Raw genomic sequence first — 25,633 nt, 5'->3', positions numbered from 1 at the left:
TCGCTCGAGGTCCTTCAGAGAGTTGCGCAGTGAGAATCGAATTTGAAGCTCCCGGCCCCGGCTGGACAGGAAGAGAGCCTGGACTTAAACTTCTTTATTGGAAATTGATTCTAAAATATCTAAATTAGCCAAAATTCTCTCAATTCTCCATTGATCCATTGTGAAAATGCAAGCCCTTCTAAGAACTTTGCCAATTCCTTGCTTGAGTAGACAATTCTCTCAGGTAGATGTCGATCTGGCTTGCAGACTAGTCTCGGAGCTGGCCAAGGATGCGAGCAAGGTAGGAAGTTCACTGGTATAGCCATGCCATATCAGTGTTTTCCATGCGATATATCTGCAGATCATGATGCGGGCTCAAGAACAGAAGCCGGAGTACACGACAAAGGCACATGAGCGCGATCTGGTCACTAAGTCGGACCGGGATGTAGAGCGTTTGCTGGTCAGAGGCATCAGAGAGGTGTTTCCCGACCACGAGATCATTGCCGAGGAGGGCACAGAGGGAACAGCCAAGAACTGGGTGCTCACGGATGCGCCCACCTGGATCATTGATCCCATCGATGGCACAACTAACTTTGTGCACGGATTTCCCAATTTCTGCACCTCGATTGCTTTGTACGTGGAGAAGAAAAGCGTACTAGGATGGATAGAGAATCCCATGCTGAGGCAAAGCTACGTCACGCAACTCGGCAAGGGGGTTCGCTTCAATGGACAGCCGATGCGGGTCAGCGGGCAGCGGGAGCTGAAGAACTCGCTCGTCTATATGGAGTGCTCCATCAAGAACCACGAAGATGTTGATAACGTGAGCTTGAAGAATATCTTCAGGCTGGGGCCCACAGCGCATGGGTGAGTGGAGATTGAGGGTTTTCAGAGCCGCAGTTGATCCGAATGGACTCATCCTTAGCATACGCACCATGGGCTCAACCGCGCTCAATCTGACCCAGGTGGCTGTGGGAGCCTGTGACGCCTATCTTCACTTCGGCTCCCACGTCTGGGATTGGGCTGCAGGCGTGCCAATGGTGCAGGAGGCGGGCGGCATTGTGATCGATCCCTGCGGCGGTCCCTTCGACATTTATGCACGGCGCATGCTGGCAGCGGCCACGCCCGAGCTAGCCTACCAAATTGTGCCCCTGATAAAGCAACTGTTTCCCACTCCCCGAGACGATGAGACGCAGTAGACTGGAAAATGTAAACATATGCATGAGTAGGCTTCAGATCAGATTGGGACCAGTTCGGCATTTGGAATAAAAATTTTCATTTCAAATTTTGAAGTGTGTTAAAACAGGCAGATGCAGAGCATTAGTAGGAGAGTTTCGGCAATGAGCAGCAGCCGTGGTCTGCTTGCCACAGTCGCCAACCGTATGCCTCACTTAATGAGCAAACTCAATGCTATTGCATCTGACAAATGCCGCTTACCACTGAAAAGGCCATTCAATCAGGGAACATGGCGTCTGAAGGGGATGCACAGCCACGCGAGCTTGGCGTCGATGAGTTCAGATCGGAGTCGCAGACTGGTTGATAGTATATCGAAGACATACCCATTGAACAAGTGAGTAGATGCTCATGCAGAGGTCATGGTATGCTAATCGAAAGCTCATGCTCATGCTCGTTCAGGTTCAGGAGCGAAATAAAAGGGAATTCGTTTAAGGCTGCAGCCACTCCAAACATCGGGTCGACTCGTAATCAGCTTCCAGGCGACTGGGGCAATTCATTGGGAGTGCTGGCAAACCTATTCCAGCATGAGGTCGCTTCGGACTCGAACACACAAAGCAATGGCATAGATGTACAAAATACGATGAACTTAGGCGCCGAGGAACTCGAATCTATCGACGAGGTGATGAAAAATGCCCAAGAGTAAGTCTTCAATTGGACTTGAATTCGATTGAGAGAGCAGTAAAAGACAATTCCTATCGATCACTAGATTGCGTAGGCTGGGCAGAAAATATTTGATCAGATGTAAGAAGCCATGGGAGATTAAGTCGGGCCTATACGAGCTTGGCTGCCAGGCGTGGCACGTGGGCACGGCAATACTGTTTTTGAACCAGGACCACAAGGCGCATATGCTGCTGTCCTATTCAATGAGGAGGTGGACAGATCAGCTTCTAGCATTACTTAAACGGATGCACCCTGAGCTCCAGATCGTGGAGCGCAGGGGCTCTATCAAAGTAACGAGTCGTGAGCCGTATTCCGACCAACCCAGTACTGTAAAAAAGAATGAGAGACGTGCTGAGAAGTCTAAACACAAATGGGCAGCTGCAGATCCACGCTTACCAGGTCAGCACTACTGACCACACGGATATGACGGGCCGAATATGGATTTGCCAAACTTCCTACTTGTAGCAGGCATATTAATTTAAATCAGTAAACGGTTTTTATTTTACAAATTTTTCACAATACAGACTATTGCTTAAATATGTATAGATTGGCATGGCAACAGCTGTTGCGGCGGGGCAACGGGTCGACCAAGTGTTGCTCGACTGCCAGCTGTAAGGTAAAGTGGAAAGTGGATGTTGACAAATGTGCCAAAACCAGCTGTGCGCTGGTCGATCAGGCGGCAGAGGTAAGAGGGAGTGGGAGAGGGGAGAGTAGGGGACATATATGTATGTAGACATGTTCAGCTGGCATAAAGCTATTCCTTCTGCTAGCTTCTGAACGAGGCAAATAAAGAGATCCGCGTCTTTGAAACCAAAGCGAATAATCAGGATCTGGTCACAGTCACAGACCGTCAGATCGAGGATTTGCTGGTGAGCGGCTTGCGGCGAGAGTTTCCCGATCATGTCTACATTGGGGAGGAGGGCACCTCCGACCCCGCCACGGGACGCCAGCTGACCAATCAGCCCACCTGGATCATAGATCCCATTGATGGCACCGTCAACTTTGTGCATGGCTGTCCCTACAACTGCATCTCCGTGGCCCTCTGGCTGAACAGGCAGCCAGAGCTCGCGATATGCTATTGCCCCACACTGCAGCTCAAGCTGACAGCTCGTCGGAAGTGCGGCTGCTACTTGAATGGCCGCCAGGTACGCACAAGCGGGCAGAAGGAGCTGCGGCGCTCACTGGTCCTGCACGAGATGCACGCCTCCAATATGGAAGCCCAGCACAAGGACACGCTCTGGGCCATGAGTGTCAACCTTTTTTGCAAGGCACAAACGTAAATAATCTATCAATCTCGCTCTCTCTCTCTCTCTCCCAACTGCACTCTCATCAGATTTCCGCCCGCAGCCTACGCAGCACGGGCTCTGCTGTCATGGATCTGTGCCTGGTGGCCATGGGTGCGGCCGATGCCTACGTCGAGTTCTTGCCACATTGCTGGGATGTGGCAGCGGGCGCTCTGCTCGTGCGCGAAGCAGGCGGCGCAGTCATGGATCCAGCGGGAGGCGAGCTCGATATCATGTCCAGGCGTGTCCTGGCCACTGCAACGCCCGAGCTGGGCTGCCAAATGGTCCAGCTGCTGGCCGACAGCCAGATATATCACAAAAGAGATGATGAGCCTTAGATGGCATGGGGTCACACATCAAAGTGTGAAATTGTTGTTTGAGTTTGGCAGCTCTGTTTAGGCATTCTCACACATACACCAACATATATGTATCTATATTATTTATATAGATATATACATACATAAATACGTACTGCAATCCGGGCCAGGCTGAGCACTTGTTGACGAGCATGCAACTCCCTAGAGGCAGTTGGTAGATCAGAAGCAGTCATTCAATTAATTGCCATGGCCGATGACAAGAAGACCGACCCGAATGACCAATCCAGACCATTGAGGAACACAGAGACGGCCGCGGAAAAGCCGGAGAATGCTGCCACAAGCTATGGGCTCGAGGGTCATGAGGCGACCGCTCTGGATCCGCGGGTGCACGAGCTGAAGAACCAACGCTCCCAGCATAGGCGTGTGTCAATGCCAGCAGGCAAAACGACAACCCCAAAGGGAGTCTCTGCAACCCCGAGCCAACATAAGGTGGAACGAGTTCAACAAGTCCCCAACAATGAATCAGCGTCGCCCGAAAAGCCTCCAGTGGATGATGTGGAGCGAGTTCAGCACATCTCCGTCTTTAATACTCCCACGCCGGAAAAGTCGACGGTGGACACGAATCAAGTCCCTGCCGCGCCTGTTAAGCCGGCTGAGGAGCCGGTAGGAAAGACGTCGCCAACACGACTACAAGAGGAAGCATCTCGAGTCGAAGCAGCTCACGAGACGCCTCAAACGATCACCGTTTACAATCCACCTCCAGTCCAAGCTGTGGCGCACAAATGCCCCAAAGAAAAGAGCGAGGGAGTAACCAAGACTTGCAATACGGATATTACTTTCGATCCATCGAAGCAGTATGCATCAAAGACAACAAACACCTCGGGCCTGCTCTATGAAAACACACCATCCCAACCACCACCACCACCACCAGCAGCACCATCACCACCACCACCAGCTCCAATAGCAGCACCAGCAATAGTACCATTCGTGGGAGGCTCGTCAGCTCAGAAGAAGTCTAAGCAGGAAATGGATGAAATGTATGAATTGGCTGTTTCGTTAGTCAGGAAGGCGGGTGCCATTGCCTTGTCGGCCAGTAAGGCGCGGACTGGGGGTGGCAATAAGGACAATGAAAGGAATACCATCGCGCAAACATCCAGCGATATTGAGGAAAGGATAACCAAAGGAATTAAAGATGCTTATCCAGAGCACAAGTAAGAGGAAGATTATGATTTTCATTTCTACATAATTTCCTCGATCTGTTCTCCCATTTTTCCCACACAGGATCATCAGTGCGGGAGTGGTAGCTAGGTCGTCTTCCCAGAAAGTGATGCTCACCAATGAGCTGACGTGGGTCATCAACCCAATTGACGGTGTCATGAACCACGCTCATGGCTTTCCCTACTACTGCATCACCCTTGCGCTGATTATGAATAAGGAAACGGCCTTTGGCATTGTATATAATCCGGCCTTAGGCGAGTTTTATGCGGCGCGCCATGGCGAAGGTACTCAACTCAATGATATGCCAATCCGAGTCAGCGGCCAGGATAAAGTCAACAGTGCGCTGGTGCTCCAGGAGTACAACTCTGATATGAGCGAAAACCGAACCTCAGGAGCCATGGAAAATGCCAAGCGGCTTATCAGGAAGACACAAGCGTAAGTCTAACTGCTAAGTTCCACGTTTAACGATCTTTCACTTATTTGAGTGCATTTTTTTAAGGTTGCGCACCATTGGGTCTTCGGGCGTGGGCATGGCAATGGTCGCTTCTGGTGCCTCAGATGCCTTTTACTTTTTTGGCCTTCACGTCTGGGATATGGTTGCTGGAAGTATCTTGATCACAGAGGCAGGCGGCTCGGTAATAGATCCGGCTGGCGGTTCAATTGATATTATGTCACGTCGCGTTCTAGGAGCTTCCAGCAGGCCACTAGCAATGGCACTATCTGTCGAACTAGTACAGGATTATCCGACACCAAGAGACGATGAGTCACTGGCCTCGCAACCCCTAACAAGGGATTTTAGTGCACAGACAGAATTTTCCGACTCAAGTGATGAGTTAGAATCAGATGGTTCTAGGGCGACAGCATACCATAATGCTCAGTAATCGAAATCCTTAATAATTTATTTCATCAAAATTCATGTAATCAAGTAAATATTGCAGAACGGAAAATACGTTAATTTTACTTGTTTTCATTTGAACTAAACTAAATTGATTAATTAAGTTAGTCTTATATTGTTAATTTGCAGTTGATATTTGTGTCATTTGAATTTCATACACCTAATGAATAATCGACTGACGACGATAGCGATTTGTGAGTCTCGCCGCACCACAACCTCAATGTTGTCTCTACTTGCCAATATTCATTCTTTTTGCAATCATCTGGCAGCACAGGTCAATTTTTTGCCAATATACATTTTTGCAATCATTTGGCAGCCCTGGTCAAACAGCTGTTTGCTGTCAGCATTTTGAAACTTTTCACATTCGCTGAGCGCAAACGTAATTTAATTAAGCAAACTCATTCGTCAAATACACGTAAAAAAGCAGGCGTAGAATGGCGGACAGCGTAGACTTGGGCAAATGCTTTGAAATTATTAATAATCTGGTAACAGAGGCCGGTCGGGTAAGTCTTTTGCCACGCCTTGATTGGAAAATAATTGAAGAAAGGAGTTTTCATTTAGTTGATTGCGCGAAACAATGAGACGCGTCAGGAGTTTGTGTGCAAATCCGGTGATATTGATTTGGTCACAGAAACCGATCAGGCTGTGGAGAAGCTAATCATGGACGGCATTCGCCAGCATTTTCCGGATCACAAGTCGGCGCCATCATTTCAAATGTAAATGCCAATGCCTAACATAAAATTCGCATTACAGATTCATTGGCGAGGAGGAGAGCAGCTCCGGTGGCGCAGTCAACAAGCTGACCGATGAGCCAACCTGGATTATCGATCCCGTCGACGGCACCATGAACTTTGTGCACGCCTTTCCGCACTCCTGCATTTCCGTGGGCCTCAAGGTGAATAAGGTCACCGAAATTGGCATTATCTACAATCCCATGCTGGAGCAGCGCTTCACGGCACGCCGTGGCCAAGGCGCCTACTACAATGGACGCCGCATCCAGGCCAGTGGACAGCGGGAGCTAAGCAAGGCGCTCGTCACCAGCGAATTCGGCACCTCGCGCGATGAAGAGAAGATGAAAGTGGTCAATGAGAACTTTGCCAAAATGGCCAAACAAGTTCATGGGTTAGTTGACAGCTTATAAATGCTAGCTAGCAAGCTCAATGATTCCTCTGTTCATTTAGCTTGCGCGCGTTAGGCTCTGCTGCTCTGAACATGGCCATGGTGGCTCTTGGCGCTGCTGATGCCAACTACGAGTTCGGCATTCATGCCTGGGACGTCTGCGCCGGTGACTTGATTGTGCGCGAGGCAGGCGGCGTTGTCATCGATCCAGCTGGCGGGGACTTTGATATCATGTCACGCCGTGTTCTGGCCGCTGCCACACCGCAGCTAGCCCAAGATCTGGCCAAGGTGCTGACACAATACCAGCCCCTGCCAAGAGATGATTAGTTCGGAATCTATCAGTCAATGGGAGAACTCAACAAGACATCTGCTCCTGAAGCCTAACCAAATAGCATTTGATTACTATTAAAAAAGTACCTTAAGGCAATTCCATTGTTAATCGAAATAAACCTGTTGATCTACAGATATATACTTAAGTCCGACTGTCAGTGAATCCGTTTTCTATGAAATATATAAGCGACTAGTTTAAGGGAACAACCACAGATTGAACTCATTATATATTGATATAGTTAAGGCTAGTCAGTCATTTCATCTTATCTATATATACATATGAAAGTCTGTATAGAATTGTATAACTATCTGTTTATTCAAAGACGTTTGTTTGTTTGCTTTTCAAGTACTTTTTTTTCTGTAATTTTATTACATTTTGCGGCGCTTGTTTTTGCTTTTTTAATTATTATTTATATATCATTTTGCTATGACGTACTCTTATCTACTTGCTGTTGCCTATTGCTATGCATACTGTGGCTTCCATTTCATATACAAATATGCACATGTATATATGAATATAAAATGGAAACAACAGTATGCATAGCAATATACATATGTGTAGTATATGATTTTGCATATGCTTTAGCTGATAGCAATTTTGTTTTGTATGGCATGTAGACAGAAAAGTTGTGGCTTATTATAACTATTAGATCAGATATATCAGATATAGAAGTTTAGTATATTGGGCTGACATATACATATATATTTATATATATATCTCTCGCTTTACAGATTTTTTTAAGCTTGAATCTAATCGCCAAATGGTCTTTAGAAAAGCGATATAGATATATATGATATGATCATATATGCACATATATTTAGATATCTGATTTAACTTTCCTTTGGGTACTTACACTAGCTAGCAAGAGGGAAAGAGAAAGGAATAGGAAGTTGACATTTTGTTCTCTTTGAAATTTTGTTGTCGAGTTTATATTTCATATTTTGCTTTTTATTATTATTTATATTTTGTAGTGGAGTAATTGATGTAATGAATGTAGTTGCTAATCGTAAATATCATTTAAAATTTGACACATTATTCAAAAATGTAATCAAAGCTACAGTAGGTAAAAAATTGCATCTATATGTTATACATATATGTATTTATATATGTATACGTATGTATATTTATATCATTTTAGTTATGTATTTTAATTAAATCAAGTATTAATGCTACATTCACAGGGATATTTCACTGAACTTCTGGGATCTGCAGCTAGAACAATTTAGTTTAGTTAAGAACTTTCGATACTTGCAGACACAAACACATACATACATATATATATATTTATTGATATTCTAGTTCAGTAAGCGAAAGGTACACATGGAGCATTAAACTGGTTGCCACGCCCTTAGATCTGAAGCGCAGCTCCCGCTATATTATGTTTTTCGTTTTTTAATTTCTACAAAATCTTTTCTATATAAATTCAACAATTAAAGAAGAGCTTTAAAGGTTTGAAGTCATGTTCTAACATACATATGTACTCGATTTTGAAACGTAATACACAGAGAGGAAAAATTTAGCACCAATCTATTCAAAAAATTCATCAAATCATTTTGATTGTTCCAAGTTATACAAATGAAGCACTTAAGATTAGGCGATATATAAATCGGTTTTGTTAAAATCAATATGAACACGTTTCCAATGATCGATAATCGATGATCGGTGATCGATGATCGCTGATCGATAATCGATTATTGCCATCGCTTCTCACACAATCCAAGCTAGAGCTTCATGTAGCTTAACTTAAAGAAATAATAATGAAATTGTTAAAAATTAGTTTAAAATTTATTTACAATAAAAATAAAAACGAGCAAAGAAAATATTTTGGGTCTTTTTGCTTGAACTACGCTAGATACCACTAGGTTTACATAGTATATATAGATTGTATATATTTGATATATATATATGTATATATAAGTAGTTGTTTAATTATACAATAAGAATTATTATTAATTAATTAAATAAAAAGATGTAAACAGTACTTTTCGAACTTCAGTCGAGATTTTCTTAATTTTTTGTTCAGTTTTGTTTTTGCTTTTTGAAAAGATAAATTGGGTTGAGTGAGTTGGGGGAGTGGAGTTTCAGGATTACCTAGGATAATCGTGCATGATTTGATGAGCTTGATCAATGAAATAAATAAAACTTGATGTTGCGCATGGGAGATGTACGGCTAAGAGCTCAAGCAGAAGTAACAAAGGAAACCAAAAGTATCTCAAAGTCTATCATTGCAGCTGTGTGTGGGTGTGGGTGTGTGTATCTGTGTGGATGTCTGGCTAAAAATGTTTGCGAACGGCTTTAATATTGCTAAATATTTAATGCATAACTTTATAGTTGTAGTCGTAGTTGTAGTTGTAGTTGTAGTTAACTATGTATCTTGTAGCTTGTATCTTGTATCTGGTAAATTGTATCTTGTATCTGTTAGAATGGTTTACGTTTGTCCTTTCATATTATGAATTCTTGCAGAGTTGTTTGCATCCTCTATCTTGTTCTTCTTCTTCTTCTTCATCGTCGTTTAACGCCTATATTATATAACCTAAACGTACAGTTCACAGAGCCGTTGCTCCAACTTCTACAGCTCGTCGTCCGCCTTGGGTATGTCGAAGATTTCGGCAAAGAGCGGCGGCAGACGCAGCTTGGTCCAGTTCATTCGCAGCCAGTCTAAGTGTGAGAAGTGCTTGGCGCCCAGCGAGCGCAGCTCCGGTATTTTAGCCTCCAGCGCCGGCATCAGCTGCAGCGCCTGCGTCGACCCGGCCCTCGATCTGAGTATCTGCACACGCAGCGCCTCGGCCACCAGCTCGCGCGCCCTTGCGATTACCTTGGGCTCGCTGAGGCCCGCCCGATCCGATGCCAGCAGCACCATGGCCGAGAAGAGACCAATCTCTGTGTCGCTCAGCCCATAGGCGTTCAGTGTGTTGGCAAAGTTCAGCAGGGCGTTCACAAAGTCCGACTGCAGAGGTGAGAAAGATAAATTCAATTAGAGGTGTGGAAAGGCAAGGGGACTATAAGTAGAGGGGGAGAGAGAGACAGGGAGAGTGCACACTCACATCGTAGAGTATCTCGAGCTGCTGTCGTGTCAGATAGGCGCCGTCGTCCAGCGTCAGCGTCGTATCGTTGATCAAGCGCGCGACATGGGTTAGCCACACCTCGAAGAAGCCCAGCTTGATGAGTATCAGTTGGTCGTCCTGGGTGAAATCACAGAAGCCAGGTACGCGTTTAGCGAACTCCACAATGCGCTGCACGCCGGGCGTCACGCGCGCCGAGAACTGTTGCCACAGCCAAATCTTTTGGAACTCCAGACTCTCGGCCACGGTGGTGACAATCTGTAAAGCAATGAATATACATACACTCGATTAGTTGTAGTTGTTTTCGCAGATTACCAGATCTCGCATGCTTACGCCGTTCTGGGGCACTGTGACGGGTCGCCGCATCAGTTCACGTGTCAGCTCCTCGGTGTAGGAGCAGTTGAGTCGATGCGCCTGCGAGACGCACATGATCACATCGTAGACAGTCAGCTCGTTGGCTGTGCCGGCGAGGCCGTCGTGATGATCGATCGAGGGATGGCACATGCCCACGCCCACCTGGGTCATGGCCATATCGCTGCTGCTGCCCATGTTAACCAATTGCTGATGATGGCTGCCCACCACTACAGCTGTTGCATTACTGCTGCTGTTGTTGTTGCTGCTGCTGCTGTTGTTGTTATTGTTGTTGTTGTTGGCACTACTATTGCAACCGCCCAGCTCCGATGGCGACGAGGCTATCGAACACATTTGTGGCGTTTGTGGTGTACTTGGGGTATTTACGCGCACGCTGCTCGCATGCGGCTGCTGCTGTTGCTGCTGTTGTTGATGCTGCTGCTGCTGTTGTATTAGATTTGTATGCAAATTATTGGCACTGGTTTCATCCACATTCAGAGGCGCGCCGCTGGCTGCTGAGGCAGTTGCGGCGACTGCTGCTGCTGCTGCACCGTTCAGCTCACGTGAACGCTTCGGTACGCGACCATAACGCACAGCTGCAAGAATGAAAGCGAGAGAGAGAGAGAGAGAGAGAGAGAGTGAGTGTGAGTTGTCGGTTACGTTTGCAATTCAAATGGAATATTAATCAAAGCAGCCGCAAAGTATGCACCAAAATGTAATTTGCATGCGCGCAAAAGTATGCAGCATTAAATTTCCACACGCGAATAGCAGCCATCATATGTCGTGTTATAAAATTGAAGCATACTTTTGAGCGTACATATTAAATATAATCGCTTTATTTATAAAATCTTCCACCCACAAGCATAATTAGCTGATAAACAAAATTAGTGTAATTTGTTATTCGGCGAGCATGGCAGCCCAGTTGGTTGTTTTGCGTCAGAAAACATATCAACCTATTTATTAGTTTCTAAAAGCAATTTAAATTTAAATCTTAGCCAGAAATGTCACACAATAAAATCTGGCACACGCATAAATCTTAGGCAGCGACACACACACGCACACACACGCGTCGACTGTAGCAAATGGGCTACGAAATTCTTGTGCCATCTCAACTAGAAAATATGTACTACAAATATAATTTGGCAGCGAGCAAAATTAAATGATGTTGCTGCAAATAAAATATCTTAATATGAAAATGTTCATTAGCTCAGTTTTCAGCACAGCGAACGAAACAAATTGCAAAAAACATATAAAACGTGAAATTTCTTTTGTGCAACCAGAGATACACAGCATATTTTATTAATTAAAATCGCATTTGCCTTTTGGCAAGCGACGTCGCAGCTGCCACCAGCAGCAACTGGAGCAGCAGCAACTGGCGTTCACTTTATCAGTGGGACATTGACCCACTGTGCTCAATATATATATTTATAAAAAACTGTCGGCAACTGATTTTTGTTGTTGCTTTTCGCTTTGTCTTGTGGCTGCGTTCGTGGTATTCGCAGCAAAAGCCAGCGGCGTCAGTTTCAGCAACATCAACAGCAACAGCCGCAGACAGTACACGAGATACATTTGTATCTTGTAGATAGTCGTATTTATGTGTGTGCACTTATGACGAAATGGCGTGCGAGTTGTGCAAATTGGTCAGAGCGCTGAGTGGGCCAAAGAGCTTGCTCAAGCTGAGCTGATAGAAAATTGCGCATACGCCGCGTGCGCCCGGAAAAGTTGTGAACGTGTGGAAAAGCTCGATCGTACGCTCCAAATTGGCCAACACATTGACCCACATCTGTTGCCTGTTTGGCTCTGCGACTGGCCTTGTCACGATGCATCGGCCGCTCATCTCGTTAATTGTCACAGCTCGTAAATTAATTATGACATAATAACAAGACGCAGCCAGCTGCACATTGTGTAGGCCCACCTTCAACTCTGCTAATTGCAAGTGGCGGGCGCTGCCCTACTCTGCTCTGCTCTGCTCTGCCCTACTCTTCTCCGCTCTGCTCAGCTATGCTCTGTTTATTTTCGATGATTTCTAAGGTGTCTTCAATTAGCAGCTCATTTTGGCTGCTGCACGATTTGTTTGCCCAGCGCTCGTCGATTGTTGCTGTTATTGTTGCCATTGTGCAGATATTTTGTGTATATCTTCTTATTGACTCTATCTCAAGGGTATGCGGAGCCACTTTATACCCGCCAATAAGTGGAACAGCTGAATGGACTGAAGTGTGCAGCAGCTAAGTATCACAGCATATTTATAATTAATTTGCAAATAAACTCGACTAAATGGGCAATTGAACTCGTGCAGAAAATTCGGGTTAAGTTTCATCAGGTAAATAAATTTCAGAGAAATTCGAAATCAAATCTTTTTGTGTGGTAAAATTTAATGTCTACAAAAAAAAATCATTAAATATGACAGCATAAAATTAAAAATATTTTATACCAAATTTTCTCATGTAAATTTTAAATAAATAAAATAAACATAATATTTATTGCAAAGTAATATAGCAATTCAAAGAAAATATTTCGCTTCTTTTATACCCATTTAATGTAAAATTTAAGTTTAAATCGAGTTTACCTAAACAACCTAAATCATAAAATTGTAACTAAACGAAATGCCGCACTCAAATAGAGCTCAGGTAAATAATTTGTTGTTGTATTTGGCGCAGCGATAATCTACAGAATTGGCCATTGAATAGTGGCCAACGTAGACAGGCTGCTCCACATTTTTACTGTTGTTGCTGTTGTTATGTTGCCTGCCACTTGCCACCTGCCACCAGCCACCCACTTGGCCAGCCACACTGAGGCCTCTTCAAGCGCCCACTCGCTGGCAGCTCGACAACTGTGCAGGTCAACATCATCCATTATGCACCGAGTGAGAGAGAGAGAGAGAGAGAGAGAGAGAGAGAAAGAGAGATGGAGCAGGCAGCGAGGCCAAAGTGGAGTCACATAAATAAGACTAAGCCTAAACTTCTTTTCCTGCTAAAAGCATCTTAAGTGATTTAGAGCAGCCAAATGACCCAACAGAGCGTGAGAGAAAGAGAGAGGGTGAGAGAGAGAGAGAGAGAGAGAGAGGGAGGGAGGCAGGCAGAGGCAGCTGTGTGTAGGCAAAACTTGTTTCACAGCCTCCTCCATTTGGCCATCCATTTGCCTGCTCAGGATTTGGGTCATCCAAATGTGGGGCCGCTGTCGGTGCTGCCTCTGCCTCTGCCACGGCTGCTGCTGCTGTTGACCGGCTGTTCACTCTACGGCTATTAGCATGCGAAGCTCGAGCTGTAACCGAAGCCAACTGCCAGCCAAGCAGCCATCAACTGCTGAACAACAACAACAACAACAACAACAACAACAACAACAACAACAGAAACGTCGCATTCACATAATCATACTGCATATAGTTGATTTTTCCTCTACTTTTTTTTTGGGTTTATTGTGCGCATGAATGGGCTCCAGCCCCAACGTTTCCGGGCCCTCGCCCCACACTAACGCCCGTCGACTCGTTGCCCGCTGCCCCACTCTGCAATCCGCCGGCATAATTTGGCCCGCAGTTGTTGCTGACCTCGTTTGAGGTCGTTCATTCACCTGTCGCTGCTGTCGCCGTGCTGCACTTTATGCACTCCACATTTGCAAGCACATTTATAGGTGTGTGTGTGTGAGTGTGTATGTGTGTCTGTTTACCCAGTTACGAAATTGTCCAAAATGCTGCGGCTTGGGTGAAAGTTTGTTATATTTTATTATTGTTGTTGCTGTTGCTGCAGTTGCTGTTGCTGCTGTTGCTGTTGCTGCTGCTGTTGCTGCTCTTCTCTATGCATGTTGCTGCGAACAGCTTAAGGTAGCTCACACAGCTGGGGCCTCTAACTGAAATCTAGTCCATTTCTAGCAGATTTTTGAGCTTTGTATTGATAGCTGAAGTGAAACTATTATGAGCTATAAATCTCTTGCATGAAACGCTTTAATTATATAAATCAAAATTGTGATGCAAGCATATATATTTGGGTATAAAATCTTAATTATATATTGATATGAAAGTATACAAGAAAAGTTTTCTGATAATCTATACAAATATAGGCTATATTCTGGATATTTGTATATAAAAATAAGCAAATCTTTTGTTATCATTTTTCATATTTGCAGTGTAAAATTCTATTTAAGCTTTCTTCTGCTGTATTTGCTGAAAAGTTAGGGTATTTCAAATTTCATAATTTCTGTATCAGTTCTCGTTTCTTTTGCCTCAAGGTGTGTCCATATATCTATTGTTGTTGTTGTTGTTGTTTCTGGAGCAGCTAAAATTGTTAGTTGCGTGCTAAATTTGCAGCAACAACAGCAGCGAAGGCAGCAACAACACCAACAGTAAGTAGCAATAGTAACAGACAAATAAAAAATAAAAATGAAAAAAAAAAAAAAAAAATTAATAAAAAAATAGCCACAAAGAGCAGCTGCCACGCCCCCCACCACTGGCAAATAAAAATTGTGTCAAGCAATTTGTGTATATTAACGCTATGTTGTTGTTGTTGTTGCTGTTAAAGTTGTTCATGTCAATGTAGTTGCTGCTGCGATTGTTGCTGCTGCTGCTGGTGTTGCTTTTGTTATTGCTGTTGTTGCTGTTGCTTGTTATTGTTATTGTTGTCTCAGCTGTTGCTATTGTTGTTGCTGCGATTGCCGCCAGTGTTGCTGCTGCAGTTGCCTATTGCAGTTTCAGTCCCTGCCCACGGGACAGTTTTGGACATTATTGGGAAAGTCACAGACGAATTTCTGGCGGTCAAACCATTTGCCCAGCTCACAGAATCCCAACACTGGGCAATCCTCCACGCAGGTCCAGAAGAAGCGACAATGCTCGGCATGTGGAAGAATCTGGCCATGGAAGCTGCACTCCACCTCCTGCTGCAGGCAGTTGCTAGGTGGTGCAGGATGAGGAAGTGTAGGTGTAGGTGTGAGCGTAGGTGTAGGTGTAGGTGTAGTAGTCACATTGGGAATGGCGCACTCGCCGTCCGAGCGTGGACACTTGCCAGGCACACAGGCGAGCTGCTGGATATCGAAGATGAGCGCAGGTGGGCAGAGCTCATGCTTGATGTTATCGGCGCCGCACCTGTAGTAGGCTCTGCAATCTGTGCAATCCGGCACCAGGTCACCCTCCTGATGGCCCGTGCAAAAGCAAAAGCCATCCGAGGTGCAGCCGAGCTCGCCAAGAGCCTGGCCAGAGCCCAGCAGGAGCAGCAGCAGGAGGCACAACTGAAGAACTTTGAAAGGAAAAACTCTTTCAGTGGAAACTTAGATGACACTCGAACACTTTACCTGGCTGCATTTTCAGCACACGAAAGAATCTTAACTGTTAACGGATCGCGCACTGCCCGAGACATTTTATAGGAGTTTAGCTATAGCTGAACTCATAGATTAGATAGATAGATAGATAGATGATAGGGCTTGTTGACTCAACTCTTGACCTGCTAAGACTCCGATTCAAATAGTTTACAGTGATAGTGCTCATCGAGTATTTGTATAGCCGAGTTCGTGGAGGTAGAGAGAAGAGCTGACTTGGTTAGGGGAAGTTCAAGAATCGATAAGTTGTTCGATAGATCGATAGATCACTCTCTCCGTCTCTGTCTATTCTTTTATATATCTTTAAGCACAACAAATTTATTAAGCCATTCATTTGCTGTCTATTTATGTCATAGGATCCCCTTTAATAAGCCAATATCTGATTAGACTTTCGTCTATTATTGATTGCTTGAAATATTTATTGGCTCTGAGCTCCACTTTCATCAGCTTTAAGAATTGAATACGCTAAAACACTGATTCGCTTTCATCCGTGCTCCGTTTCAGGTCACTTACAACAAATGTGAAGGCGATCTCTTTGCATAAACGTATTGCGAGTGTCAAAAGGTGAGTCCCACGCACTCGAGCCAAAAAGATAAAGAAAGAAATATGCAAAAATTTGGCAACAAAAGCCAAAACAAATTGCCGTCGGGTCTGAAAGGTAATCGCCTTAGTTGCGTCGCACGGCACGTGCGGGGTGGGGGCAGAGGCAGAGGTTGCCCAAATCAGGCAATAAATGCAACTGGGCGTGGCAGCAAAAGGCAAAGCGGGACGCGAAACGAAACGAAACGAATATGAATAAAAAAATCAGCAAGAAATCAAAAACGAAAATCAGTCAAGGCATATGCAAATTTTGAACTGACCTACTCCCATATGAAAAGCAAATGAAACGACGAACCAAAAGAGTTAGAGACAGAGCATAGCGAGAGAGGGAGAGGGAAAGAGAGAGCGAGAGAGGGAGAGAGAAGTCTAAAATTGAATATAAATTGAACAGTTTTATATACATATATACAAAGTGCGTGCAATGGGTGATGATGATGATGATGGCAATGATGATGGCGATGATGATGATGATGATGATGGCGATGATGATGATGATGATGATGATGATGATGATGATATCAAAGTTTGATTTTGGGGGCGTTGTACGATCTGTCTTCAGTTGTTCCAAACTCAATTAATCAGTCAGTCAGTCATTCAGTCACTCAGCCAATCAGTCAATCAGTTAGTCAATCATATTTAAATGCTTAGATAAACGCACAAATTGTCAGCAATTAACGTGTTTTCATTATGTTTTCATGCCTCGCTGCTGGCATGCAAAACCCCAAAAGAATCGAAAAAAAGCTAAGCCGCTTAGCTGCCATGGAGAAAGGCTTTCACCCAAAATAGATATGGGTTGAGTGGCGTTTTCTATAGAAAAGCTGAGCTGACTGACGGAGGGACGGATGAACGGACGGAGGGACAGACGGACAGACGGATAAATAGATGTCCCCACTCTAATGCCCCATTCACAAGTTGGCGACACATCACATCACATAACTATTGCACGGGTAACCTATGCCTCTTCATCTGTCTATCTATGTATCTATCAGATACACACACACACACGCACTTACACACACACATACACACACTCACATATACACACTCACATGTATAATTCACTTAAGCGCGTTCAACGAAGCGGGATGAATGACCTCAATTTGAATAGTTGTCCATCTCCTCTCTGTCTCTGTCTCTGTTCCCCTCCTCGCTCACCGTCTCTTTCTCCCTCTTTCGCTGTCTTGCTGTCTGTTTGCCCTCTCGTTTCGTTGCTGACTTTTTGGGTGCCATTTAAATCAACGCCGCCTACTTTGTACACTGGCTTTTAGCCGCTTTACTCTCTCTCTCTCTCCCTCTCCCTCTCTCTCTCTCTCTCTCTCTCTTTCTTTCTCGCACTCGTTTCATTTACTTCTTTTTGTGTTGCTTTATTGCATTCTTGTTCAAAATTATTCAAATGCTCTACAATTTTCGGGCCAGTTTTCTCCTAGAATTGAGGTTATAATCATAACTGCCTGCCCCCCTCCCGCCTACCCGCCCATCAAAAAGAGGGCGTGGCTCGTCCCACTGGCTGCTACGCCTCGCTTCCGTCTCATCTCCATTCAAAGTTTTTATCTGTTTGACACAATTTTCTGGGCTGAGCAGCGGCTGCTGTCTGCCTCTTCCCTTCTCTCTGCTGCGCTCGGATTTTGTTTTTTTGTTTAGTGACACAGTTTAGATTACACACACACACACACACACACACACACTCGCTAGCCTAAGCATTAAGCTGTCTCTTTTTTGTGTGTATATTTTGACTACCTAATTAGATAAAAAATACAGTTGGCTGACGTTGGAGCGCTCGCCTCCTGCCTGCCCCCGCCTCCGCCTCTGCCACTGTCTCTGCCACTGTCTCTGCCTCTGTCTCTGCCTCTGCTCTGCTGCCAGCTCCCTGGGGAGGTGTTTAAAAGTTGCATTCACTTTGGCTCCAATGCGGAGGCGTGTTGCCATCAAGCAACTGCAACAGCAGCGGGTGTCAAGTTGTCTCTGTCTCTGTATCTGTCGCCCGCTCCCGCCTCCTGCCACACTCTGCTTTCCTCTTTGCCACATTAGAGACTGTGTGTGCCCCACTTCGGCGCTGCAATCAGGAATGTTCCATAGATACAAGCATTGAGGGCAGCTTACATACTGTTGCCATTCGATATGCTTTGAGCTTGTCTAAGGGACGTTTAACTGAACAACAGTTAGCGAGCTCTACCTGGAAATCGGGCAGGAACTACCAAGTGCATCGAAATTCAACTTAAAAGTTTGAAAATCGAATCGATTTTGAGTGAACAGAGAGAGAGACTACATAACTGTCTGTCTTTCTTTCCCTCTGTCCGTCCATCCCTTCATCTACCCTCCATGTAGATATTCTCTAGAGTTATTCCTAGGAATAGCCAGAAAAGTAATATATTTTATCTATATTATTTTCGGATTCTCTATTATTATCTAATACAGATAAGGCTTAATCGCTTATCTATAAAAAAAATTCCAAAAAACCTTGCTCAGTGCAAAGTTCAATAAAAAAGTAATAATTTTGAATGTTTTTTTTTAGCACCGCCTACACAAAGCCTCATTAAGCGTTTATTGAACTCGGTTTTATATTTTAAGCTCGCATTCAAATTAAATTTTAGCCAAAAACAAAAAACGAGAAACGTCAAATAAATTAGCCATGAATGTTGATTAGATATAAAGATATATCGCTGAAACTGTATTGCAAATAATTAGAAAAGCATTTTGGTTGAGCGGAAGCGCGGCTAACGGGGCGCATGAGTAATGCCGCGAGTTACGCAAATATCAGATTCGATGCGCCTCACCTCACCTTGCTTGGCCTCACCTCGCCCCGTCTGCTTATCAAATATTTGAACTAAAATGTGTAGCTAAATTAAAACAAACAACGCCAGTTCTAAGACATCAGACGGTAGCCAAAAAAAAAAAAAAAAAACGAAAAAGAAAAAACAAATAGCGAAGCGATGCTCCAATTTGATAAGCACTGGGCGCATTGGCAATTAGCGAATTAAATGCTGACCAAGAGGTGTGTGTGTGAGAGAGATAGATAGAGAGATAGAGAGAGAGAGAGGAGACTGGTGCTTGTTCTATAAATGTTGCCATGGGCCCACATCCCGCTTTAATGAAAAGGCAAACAATTAAATTAGCCAAGACGAAATGCGAATCAGCCAAGAATCAACAAGAATTCGCATCGACAGCGAGAAACTAGAACGCGCCGCATTTGTGAAATGCCAATCGTTCGAGAGTATAACCAAGACGAGACGATATATACATATACATAGATATAGGTATAGGTATAGGCATACGTATATGTATGTATGCGAGATCAATGCTCGCTGGCAGCTGCTGTCGATCCATGCTGCGATTGGATCGTTGTTAGGGTGCGTTCGGGCTGTGATTGATTGAATTAATAATACAAATTAGCAGCGCCAAGTAGGTAAGATCAATGATCTCGCCGAGGCAGTAGCTGTCCGATCGCTTGCCAGGGCGTGGGTGTAGCTCGCTGACTGCACAGATCACAACAAGGAGAAAAGACGAGTAGCTCCCATGATCCATCAGCGATCTAGCGCAGTTTTTATTACAGATTCACGAGAACCGTTTACGATCAGCTGTGATTGCTGTGCTTCGAGATGAAATGGCTGAGATCAGTCTAGTTTATCTCAGTAGCGATCGGTCATTGGGCGGATCATCATGGCAAGATCAACACGAGTAGCCAACCCAAGCACTCGCAATTGATCATTTAGCGGCGATCAAGCGCAGTTTTATTACGAATGCACGACAGCGTTTTATAAACTGTTGAGTTTCGGGATCAGCATAGTTATCAGAGTACTGGCCAACAATAGTTGCCAGACCAGACTAGTTAACGCATCATTTCTCAGGCTTTTTATTGCTTGAGCTGAATGCTAAAGTCTTCTTCTTTTGATTCAGATCATCAAATAATTTGTTGAATATCATAAAATGCCCAAGGCGAGAGCTTAGCCTAGATCGATGAATAAGAAGCTGAGTTCATTATAGAAAGTTTTTTTTTTTTCGTTTAAGTTAATATTAATGATTATCTCTCTCACTCCCCTGATCTTCCATTCCTAATCATTGTGTCACCATAAAATGATCACTAAATTCTCTGAGTAATACATCAAATTCTGATTAATGCCTTCGGCTAAGTTAATACTTATGAACCAGCAGAGCCAGCAGCTAGAGATCTTTATGATTTATGATTGCGTATGCCTCTCTCCCTTTCGCTATCTCTCTCATTCTATTGAGTTCTCTGTCTGTCACCATAATAAGATCACAACATGATCAGGTCGTGTAGTTAATGGAAGAGTCAACGAGAGTCGTTGGCTTCATTATGAGCACGCACGATCAATGACCGACAATGGAAGAATTGCAGCAGCAGCAAACAGCAGCAGCAGCAGCAGCAGCAGCGGCGGCGACTGAGTGATTTCTTCCTCTGCAAGGAGACCCCCAAAGACAAGCGCAGCGTCTCTGGGGCACTGGCCAATGGCTAACGATGCCAGCAGGGAGCACGCCCAGACGGAGCGTTGAACTATAAACGTCGTCGTTGATCGTCGTCTCGTCGTCAGTGATCTTTGTTGTTGTTGTTGCTGTTCGCATTTCGTTCTTGACTTTTTTTTTTTTTTGCTGGGCGCTTTCGCTGTTTGGCAACGTCATCGTGGGGCAAACAAACATTATGAACCAGCTCATAATGAGCGACTCGTTTTGCAATCTCATAATCAGCTACCGGCTCCAGCCCAAAGCTTCGCAAACAAAAACAAAAACTCTTGCTGTTGTTGTTGTTGTAGTTGTTGTTGCTGAGCACAGTGCAACGATCGCCAGTTTTTGGGCATGCCCTCTCCCTTTTGCATCTCCCTCACACCCTTTGCCCATGCTCTCCCTGTGTCTGCCTCTGTCTCTGTCTCTGTCGCTCGCCCTGGCTGATCAGCTGTGTGTGTGCTCCGATCCCTTCTCACATCTCGTTCTGTTCTTGCTTCTTCTTTTGCATATTTACAGCGCGCTGCTATCAAAATGCAGCGCTGCCAGCGTCGTCGCACTGGTGCTTCACCCTTTGCAGGCGTCGCGTCGCGTCGTCATCGCTATAAAGTGTCAATGCACTTGTTCTTGTTTCAGTCGTTTGCCTGTGTGTGTGTACGTGTGTGTGTGTGTGTGTGTGCGTGTGCTTGTGCGTATGCTTTGCTGCGTCTTCACGTGCGTCGCCATTGCCTCCTGCTGTTTTGACTGCACCCGCCTCTGTCTCACTCTCACTGCCTCTCGCTCACACTCTCTTCGTTCAATCCTTTTTGCTTTCCGCTTTCAAAGCACTGGCTCTGGCTTTGGCTCTGGCTCTGGCTCAGCAAACGTTGCCGTCGTCGTCTGCTGCGTCGAGTGCTTTGCCGTTTTTTTTGCCCCTCTCTCTTCGCCTCATTCGCTCGTTCGTTCGGTCGTTGGTCGCTTGCTCTCTGCCTTTGCACTTTGGTGCATCCTTGTCTGGCGTTTGAACTTTTTTGTTCGTTTTGTTGCTTTTGCTGCTGCTGCTGTTTCTGTTGTTGTTGTTGTTGCTGCTGTGTGTGCAATCTTTGTTCTGCAGACGTCTGGCCTCTGCTCGGCTCCTCGTCTCCTCTTCCTCCTTTCCCTTTTCCTGAGTGTGTGTGCGTGCGTGTGTGTGTATTGGCATTTGACTCCATTTAAAGTTTGTTTCGCTTTATTTTGCAAATAAAATTAACTCAACTGCCGGCAGCAAAGTGCAAGTGAAAATTGCAGATGCAGTCGCTGTCGCAGCCGCAGCCGCAGCTGTAGCCGTAGCCGCAGCTCTAGAAAGCTGCAGTTGCCAAGTGCTTCGGCCCCCTCCGCCTACCCTCACTCAGCTTCCTTTGTTAAACCACCTTCTGCGCCCCCTCGCGTCTGGCGTTTGCTAATGAGCTGAGGCGTGGCATAAGCGCAGTTACGCATAAATGCAAAATGGGCACACATTAGCTTAAGGGCTTGCCACTTCGCACTGCCAGCAGAGGCAGCGACCAAAGCGCAGCAGGACTTTAAAAATTTATATAGTGCGGAGGTAACGATGTGATGTATGAAGAGTTGGGTTAAGAGTAGAGGTTACTTTGTTTATGCATGTATAGGTAGCAGAAATCGTCGCAACACCAAGATACATGATGATGAGAATTGTAGAGAGAGGCAGTGTGTATGTGAAATGGAGTCTGTCACTGGGACTTAGCACAGCAGTAGATATTGTAAAATAGCAGGAGACTGAAAGGGAAAGAGCAGTAGACTGAGAGAGAGAAGAACAGAATAGCGAGAGAGAAGGACAGAGAGAGAGCGAGAGAGGAAGAGATTAATGGTGTGAGAGATTTGAATAGAAATGAGTTCAACTGTGAAAGAGTTTAATCAAAACTTAGTGATAAGGCCCCTCTGTCTGGAGGATATTTCTCATATACCTGCCCTGAGGTTCGCTCAACTCTATTACAGAGTCTCGACTCACATCCATTTCTTTGTGCATTACAACCCGTCTTCGACAATGGCTTTTGTTGTCTCTCAGTTTTTACGGTGCCAACATCGCTCGGTTTATATTTGTGTTAAATTTTCTCAAGTTAAAAAGCACGAAAGCAACTTTCCGCTAGCTAACAGACAGCATTTAACCTACTTTAAACTTGTCTTCTGCATTTTTGGGCACAGTCATTAGCCAAGCAGCAGCAGCAGCAGCAGCCTTAGCCCCAACAACACCAACACCTATATTTAGTTTTATCGCATGTCTCATCAACAACAGCAACAACAGCAGCAGCAACGGCCATCAACAGCATTTAACAGGCCCATCAACGGGCCGTCATTGGCCTCAACTACCTGTCCACTTAAACCTCGCTTATGGCCCCAAAGCCCGCCCCACCCGTGCCACTTACTAATTCACTCCAATCACCACCTGTGTCACATTTTAATACATTTTGCAATAAAATGCGCATTAAAGCAAAGGAGCGCAGAGCGCCTCAAGTCAAGGCAACATCAATACCTTGTTTTACCTCTTTCTTTTTGGCAGTTGCAGTTACTTTTGAGGCTCTACCTCATGGCTGACCTTACTGTCCCTTGGTGCAGTCGACTCTCCCCTGCTCTGCTCTGTTCTGTTCTGTTCTGTTTGGCACCTTGAATGGTTTGTCGGCGCTCGTCTATGACAGCCACAACACAAAGCTTTCACACACACACATGCACACACATGCACAGCTCTTGCACTTCTTAAACACACACATTTTGCGCTGCACTCATGAGCTCTGTTACTTAATCATCGCCATTATCAGCAATGATCATCAGGTCGATTGTAATTATCATTCGAGCTGCGGTTGCTGTGGTTATGCTCGCCTGCACCTTGCCACACATTCTAGAGGGTTGGAGGTGTCCCTCCCTCTCTCTCTCTCTCTCTCTGCCTCTATCTCACTCCCTCTCCTTTACTTCAACTCACTGGCATTTGGATTCCATTCAATTTGGAGGTCATTCTTGGCTAACTGCATCTGTATCTGTATCTGTATCTGTATCTATAGCTGTTTTCTTTGTATCTGCAGCCGAGCATGACAACAAGAAGAAACAAAGCATCGTGAAGCCAAAACTGAAACAGTTTGCGGTATATTCTTGGCCCAAAAATGTCAATTATAATGAGTGGCTGGTGCGGGCCACGACTCTAATACGCTTCACAAATTTTTAAGAATGTTTTTTTTTTTTTTTTTATATATATAAATATGTATTGTTTATTATGGACTACTAATGGGCAAGAAAATATCAAATTAAAAGCTTTTTGTTATTCTGCTATTGTTATAGAAGCTGTTGGAACAATAAAAGAATACTAATTTATTGGTTAAATATGTCATAACGAAATGTTAAGTGGAGAGAGATATTCCAGAAATACTTTACATAGAGTGTCATTTATGCTTGCATTATGTTAACTACATAATGTTATATGGAGAATGCTGTCTAGAGAATATATACATTTGTATATGTATTATATTATTAGCGTACCTTTGCTGTTATATGATGTTAGCGTTAACATAATGTTATTAAAGACATTTTGTGTGGCTTAAGATACTCAAGTACCTTTACTGATATAGATCCATATATACATATATTTATAGAGAACTATTGAGTGAGTGTTTGCAATTTAACATAAAATATGTAATGCTAAGATACCAATGATCTACTAAGAACTGTTTAAATGTCTAACAGAATGTTAAATGAATGCTAAAATATGATATTCGAAATATGTTGCATTAGCTTGAAAGTATTTCTTTGTTTTTGGTCGTTAAATGATGTTTGCCAATTAATTGCCACACCCTTTACCAACACTGACACATAATCAATACAATTATGTGAGACACACACGCACACACACACACACGCCCGAGTGTTGACACATCAAATCTAAATTGTCCAGCCCATATAAGTTCATTAATGTCACGAAATGAAACACACTTCAACAGTTTTTGTTTTTGTCGATTTTTTTTTTTCTGCCATGTGAACCGAAAGAAAACTGGGCAGCAAAGCAAAGACAGCGAAAATTGGCGATTAAAGCGAACGAGCAGACAAAAATGTGAGCCAACAAAAATAAAAAAGCTAAAACTAAAACAATAATGAAAATAATAATAACAATAATAATGAATAAATAACACACAGAAAGTAGCTGTATAATGGCCACTCGCGCGAAATATACATATGTGTGTGTGTGTGTAGTAAACAACAACAAATATGTGGGTCAATTTTGTAATAAAGTATGTGTGTGTGTGTGTGTGTGTGTATGAGGTAGAAGAAGCAGAAGCAGACGGCACAGCAACAGAGCGGAGCCAGTCAAGCAGCCATAGAACTGCGGCACGCAGGGGCATTTCATCCCCAATCGAAGAACAGCTGATTGACAAGCTGCAATCATTGGCTGGAGCAACGATCCCATACCAAATGCTCTCTCTCTCTCTCTCTCTCTGTCTCTTTCTTAGGCAATTATGCTGGGACTGGGTAATTGGCCCGCTTAACTGTTAATGGGCCAACTTGAGTTGAGTTTAACGGTAAGTTTTTAAGACAGTCTTTAGATGGGAGTAGATTGTAGACTGTCGAGTGGAGAGCGTGGAGACTATGGAGACTGTGGAGACTGGAGCAATGACTGTTTTGGTCACTGAGCTTGGAGCTTGCAGCTAGAAGTATCTCATGGATACACATTAACTACAGCTCGACTTTGTGCTAGATTTTGTAGCTTTATACCATGTTTCTGTTTTTTTTTTTTCGCTTTGCTAGTCTTTAGCGCTCAGGCAGATGATTTCATGCCTTTTGTGAGATTTAATTGTTATTCATTTGGCTGTGGC

At 44.3% G+C, this 25,633-nt stretch overlaps 6 protein-coding genes across 7 annotated transcripts in view; 4 read left to right on the top strand and 2 right to left on the bottom strand.

Moving 5' to 3' along the window:
- Positions 1-97: 97 nt before the first annotated feature.
- On the top strand, positions 98-2,381 carry LOC149269115 (inositol monophosphatase 1-like). The gene is made up of 5 exons (XM_089467406.1): positions 98-280; positions 341-843; positions 902-1,546; positions 1,612-1,851; positions 1,919-2,381. The coding sequence occupies exons 1-3, from the start codon at positions 167-169 to the stop codon at positions 1,173-1,175; spliced, it is 891 nt and encodes a 296-aa protein (XP_089323532.1). The 5' UTR covers positions 98-166; the 3' UTR covers positions 1,176-1,546; positions 1,612-1,851; positions 1,919-2,381.
- A 21-nt stretch (positions 2,382-2,402) lies between these two features.
- Positions 2,403-3,493, top strand: LOC149269114 (inositol monophosphatase 2-like). Its single transcript, XM_089467404.1, has 3 exons — positions 2,403-2,557; positions 2,643-3,148; positions 3,220-3,493. Exons 1-3 carry the CDS (start codon positions 2,411-2,413, stop codon positions 3,491-3,493), a joined length of 927 nt encoding a protein of 308 aa, XP_089323530.1. The 5' UTR covers positions 2,403-2,410.
- Positions 3,494-3,542: 49 nt separating this feature from the next.
- Positions 3,543-5,645, top strand: LOC108613103 (uncharacterized). The gene is made up of 3 exons (XM_018006334.2): positions 3,543-4,683; positions 4,754-5,125; positions 5,190-5,645. The coding sequence occupies exons 1-3, from the start codon at positions 3,719-3,721 to the stop codon at positions 5,569-5,571; spliced, it is 1,719 nt and encodes a 572-aa protein (XP_017861823.1). The 5' UTR covers positions 3,543-3,718; the 3' UTR covers positions 5,572-5,645.
- Positions 5,646-5,868: 223 nt separating this feature from the next.
- On the top strand, positions 5,869-7,180 carry LOC108613109 (inositol monophosphatase 1). Its single transcript, XM_018006348.2, has 4 exons — positions 5,869-6,088; positions 6,147-6,280; positions 6,339-6,707; positions 6,767-7,180. The coding sequence occupies exons 1-4, from the start codon at positions 6,020-6,022 to the stop codon at positions 7,029-7,031; spliced, it is 837 nt and encodes a 278-aa protein (XP_017861837.1). The 5' UTR covers positions 5,869-6,019; the 3' UTR covers positions 7,032-7,180.
- The window catches only part of Eip78C (Ecdysone-induced protein 78C), a 49,427-nt gene continuing 29,725 nt past the window's right edge, over positions 5,932-25,633 (bottom strand). For both annotated transcript variants that reach the window (XM_089467369.1, XM_089467368.1), the window contains 3 exons: positions 10,431-11,044; positions 10,080-10,355; positions 5,932-9,982 (listed from right to left, as the gene is read on the bottom strand). In XM_089467369.1, coding sequence (XP_089323495.1) covers positions 9,605-9,982; positions 10,080-10,355; positions 10,431-11,044 — 1,268 coding nt within the window. In that variant the 3' untranslated portion in view covers positions 5,932-9,604. The remainder of the gene's footprint in view (positions 9,983-10,079; positions 10,356-10,430; positions 11,045-25,633) is intronic.
- LOC108612206 (chitin-binding domain protein cbd-1) lies at positions 11,053-17,392 on the bottom strand. The gene is made up of 2 exons (XM_089467420.1): positions 15,726-17,392; positions 11,053-15,670 (listed from the first exon to the last, which is right to left on the bottom strand). Exons 1-2 carry the CDS (start codon positions 15,733-15,735, stop codon positions 15,129-15,131), a joined length of 552 nt encoding a protein of 183 aa, XP_089323546.1. The 5' UTR covers positions 15,736-17,392; the 3' UTR covers positions 11,053-15,128.

The sequence above is a fragment of the Drosophila arizonae genome, chromosome 4, assembly GCF_054131065.1.
Source record: "Drosophila arizonae isolate 15081-1271.41 chromosome 4, UAZ_ARI_1.0, whole genome shotgun sequence".
Taxonomy (NCBI): domain Eukaryota; kingdom Metazoa; phylum Arthropoda; class Insecta; order Diptera; family Drosophilidae; genus Drosophila; species Drosophila arizonae.
The sequence above is the reverse complement of the archived record's forward strand: the minus strand, read 5'-3'. Positions and strand labels throughout refer to the sequence as shown.

What these genes read in the sequence shown, in the direction of transcription:
- LOC108613109 (XM_018006348.2), top strand. Translation starts at nt 6,020, where the DNA reads ATGGCGGACAGCGTAGACTTGGGCAAATGCTTTGAAATTATTAATAAT. An exon ending in CAGCATTTTCCGGATCACAA is followed by an intron (nt 6,281 to 6,338) that starts GTCGGCGCCATC and finishes TTCGCATTACAG; the next exon opens with ATTCATTGGCGAGGAGGAGA. An exon ending in ATGGCCAAACAAGTTCATGG is followed by an intron (nt 6,708 to 6,766) that starts GTTAGTTGACAG and finishes CTGTTCATTTAG; the next exon opens with CTTGCGCGCGTTAGGCTCTG.
- LOC108613103 (XM_018006334.2), top strand. Translation starts at nt 3,719, where the DNA reads ATGGCCGATGACAAGAAGACCGACCCGAATGACCAATCCAGACCATTG. An exon ending in GATGCTTATCCAGAGCACAA is followed by an intron (nt 4,684 to 4,753) that starts GTAAGAGGAAGA and finishes TTTCCCACACAG; the next exon opens with GATCATCAGTGCGGGAGTGG. An exon ending in CTTATCAGGAAGACACAAGC is followed by an intron (nt 5,126 to 5,189) that starts GTAAGTCTAACT and finishes CATTTTTTTAAG; the next exon opens with GTTGCGCACCATTGGGTCTT.
- LOC149269115 (XM_089467406.1), top strand. Translation starts at nt 167, where the DNA reads ATGCAAGCCCTTCTAAGAACTTTGCCAATTCCTTGCTTGAGTAGACAA. An exon ending in TGGCCAAGGATGCGAGCAAG is followed by an intron (nt 281 to 340) that starts GTAGGAAGTTCA and finishes ATATATCTGCAG; the next exon opens with ATCATGATGCGGGCTCAAGA. An exon ending in CTGGGGCCCACAGCGCATGG is followed by an intron (nt 844 to 901) that starts GTGAGTGGAGAT and finishes ACTCATCCTTAG; the next exon opens with CATACGCACCATGGGCTCAA.
- LOC149269114 (XM_089467404.1), top strand. Translation starts at nt 2,411, where the DNA reads ATGTATAGATTGGCATGGCAACAGCTGTTGCGGCGGGGCAACGGGTCG. An exon ending in TGGTCGATCAGGCGGCAGAG is followed by an intron (nt 2,558 to 2,642) that starts GTAAGAGGGAGT and finishes TCCTTCTGCTAG; the next exon opens with CTTCTGAACGAGGCAAATAA. An exon ending in CTTTTTTGCAAGGCACAAAC is followed by an intron (nt 3,149 to 3,219) that starts GTAAATAATCTA and finishes TTCCGCCCGCAG; the next exon opens with CCTACGCAGCACGGGCTCTG.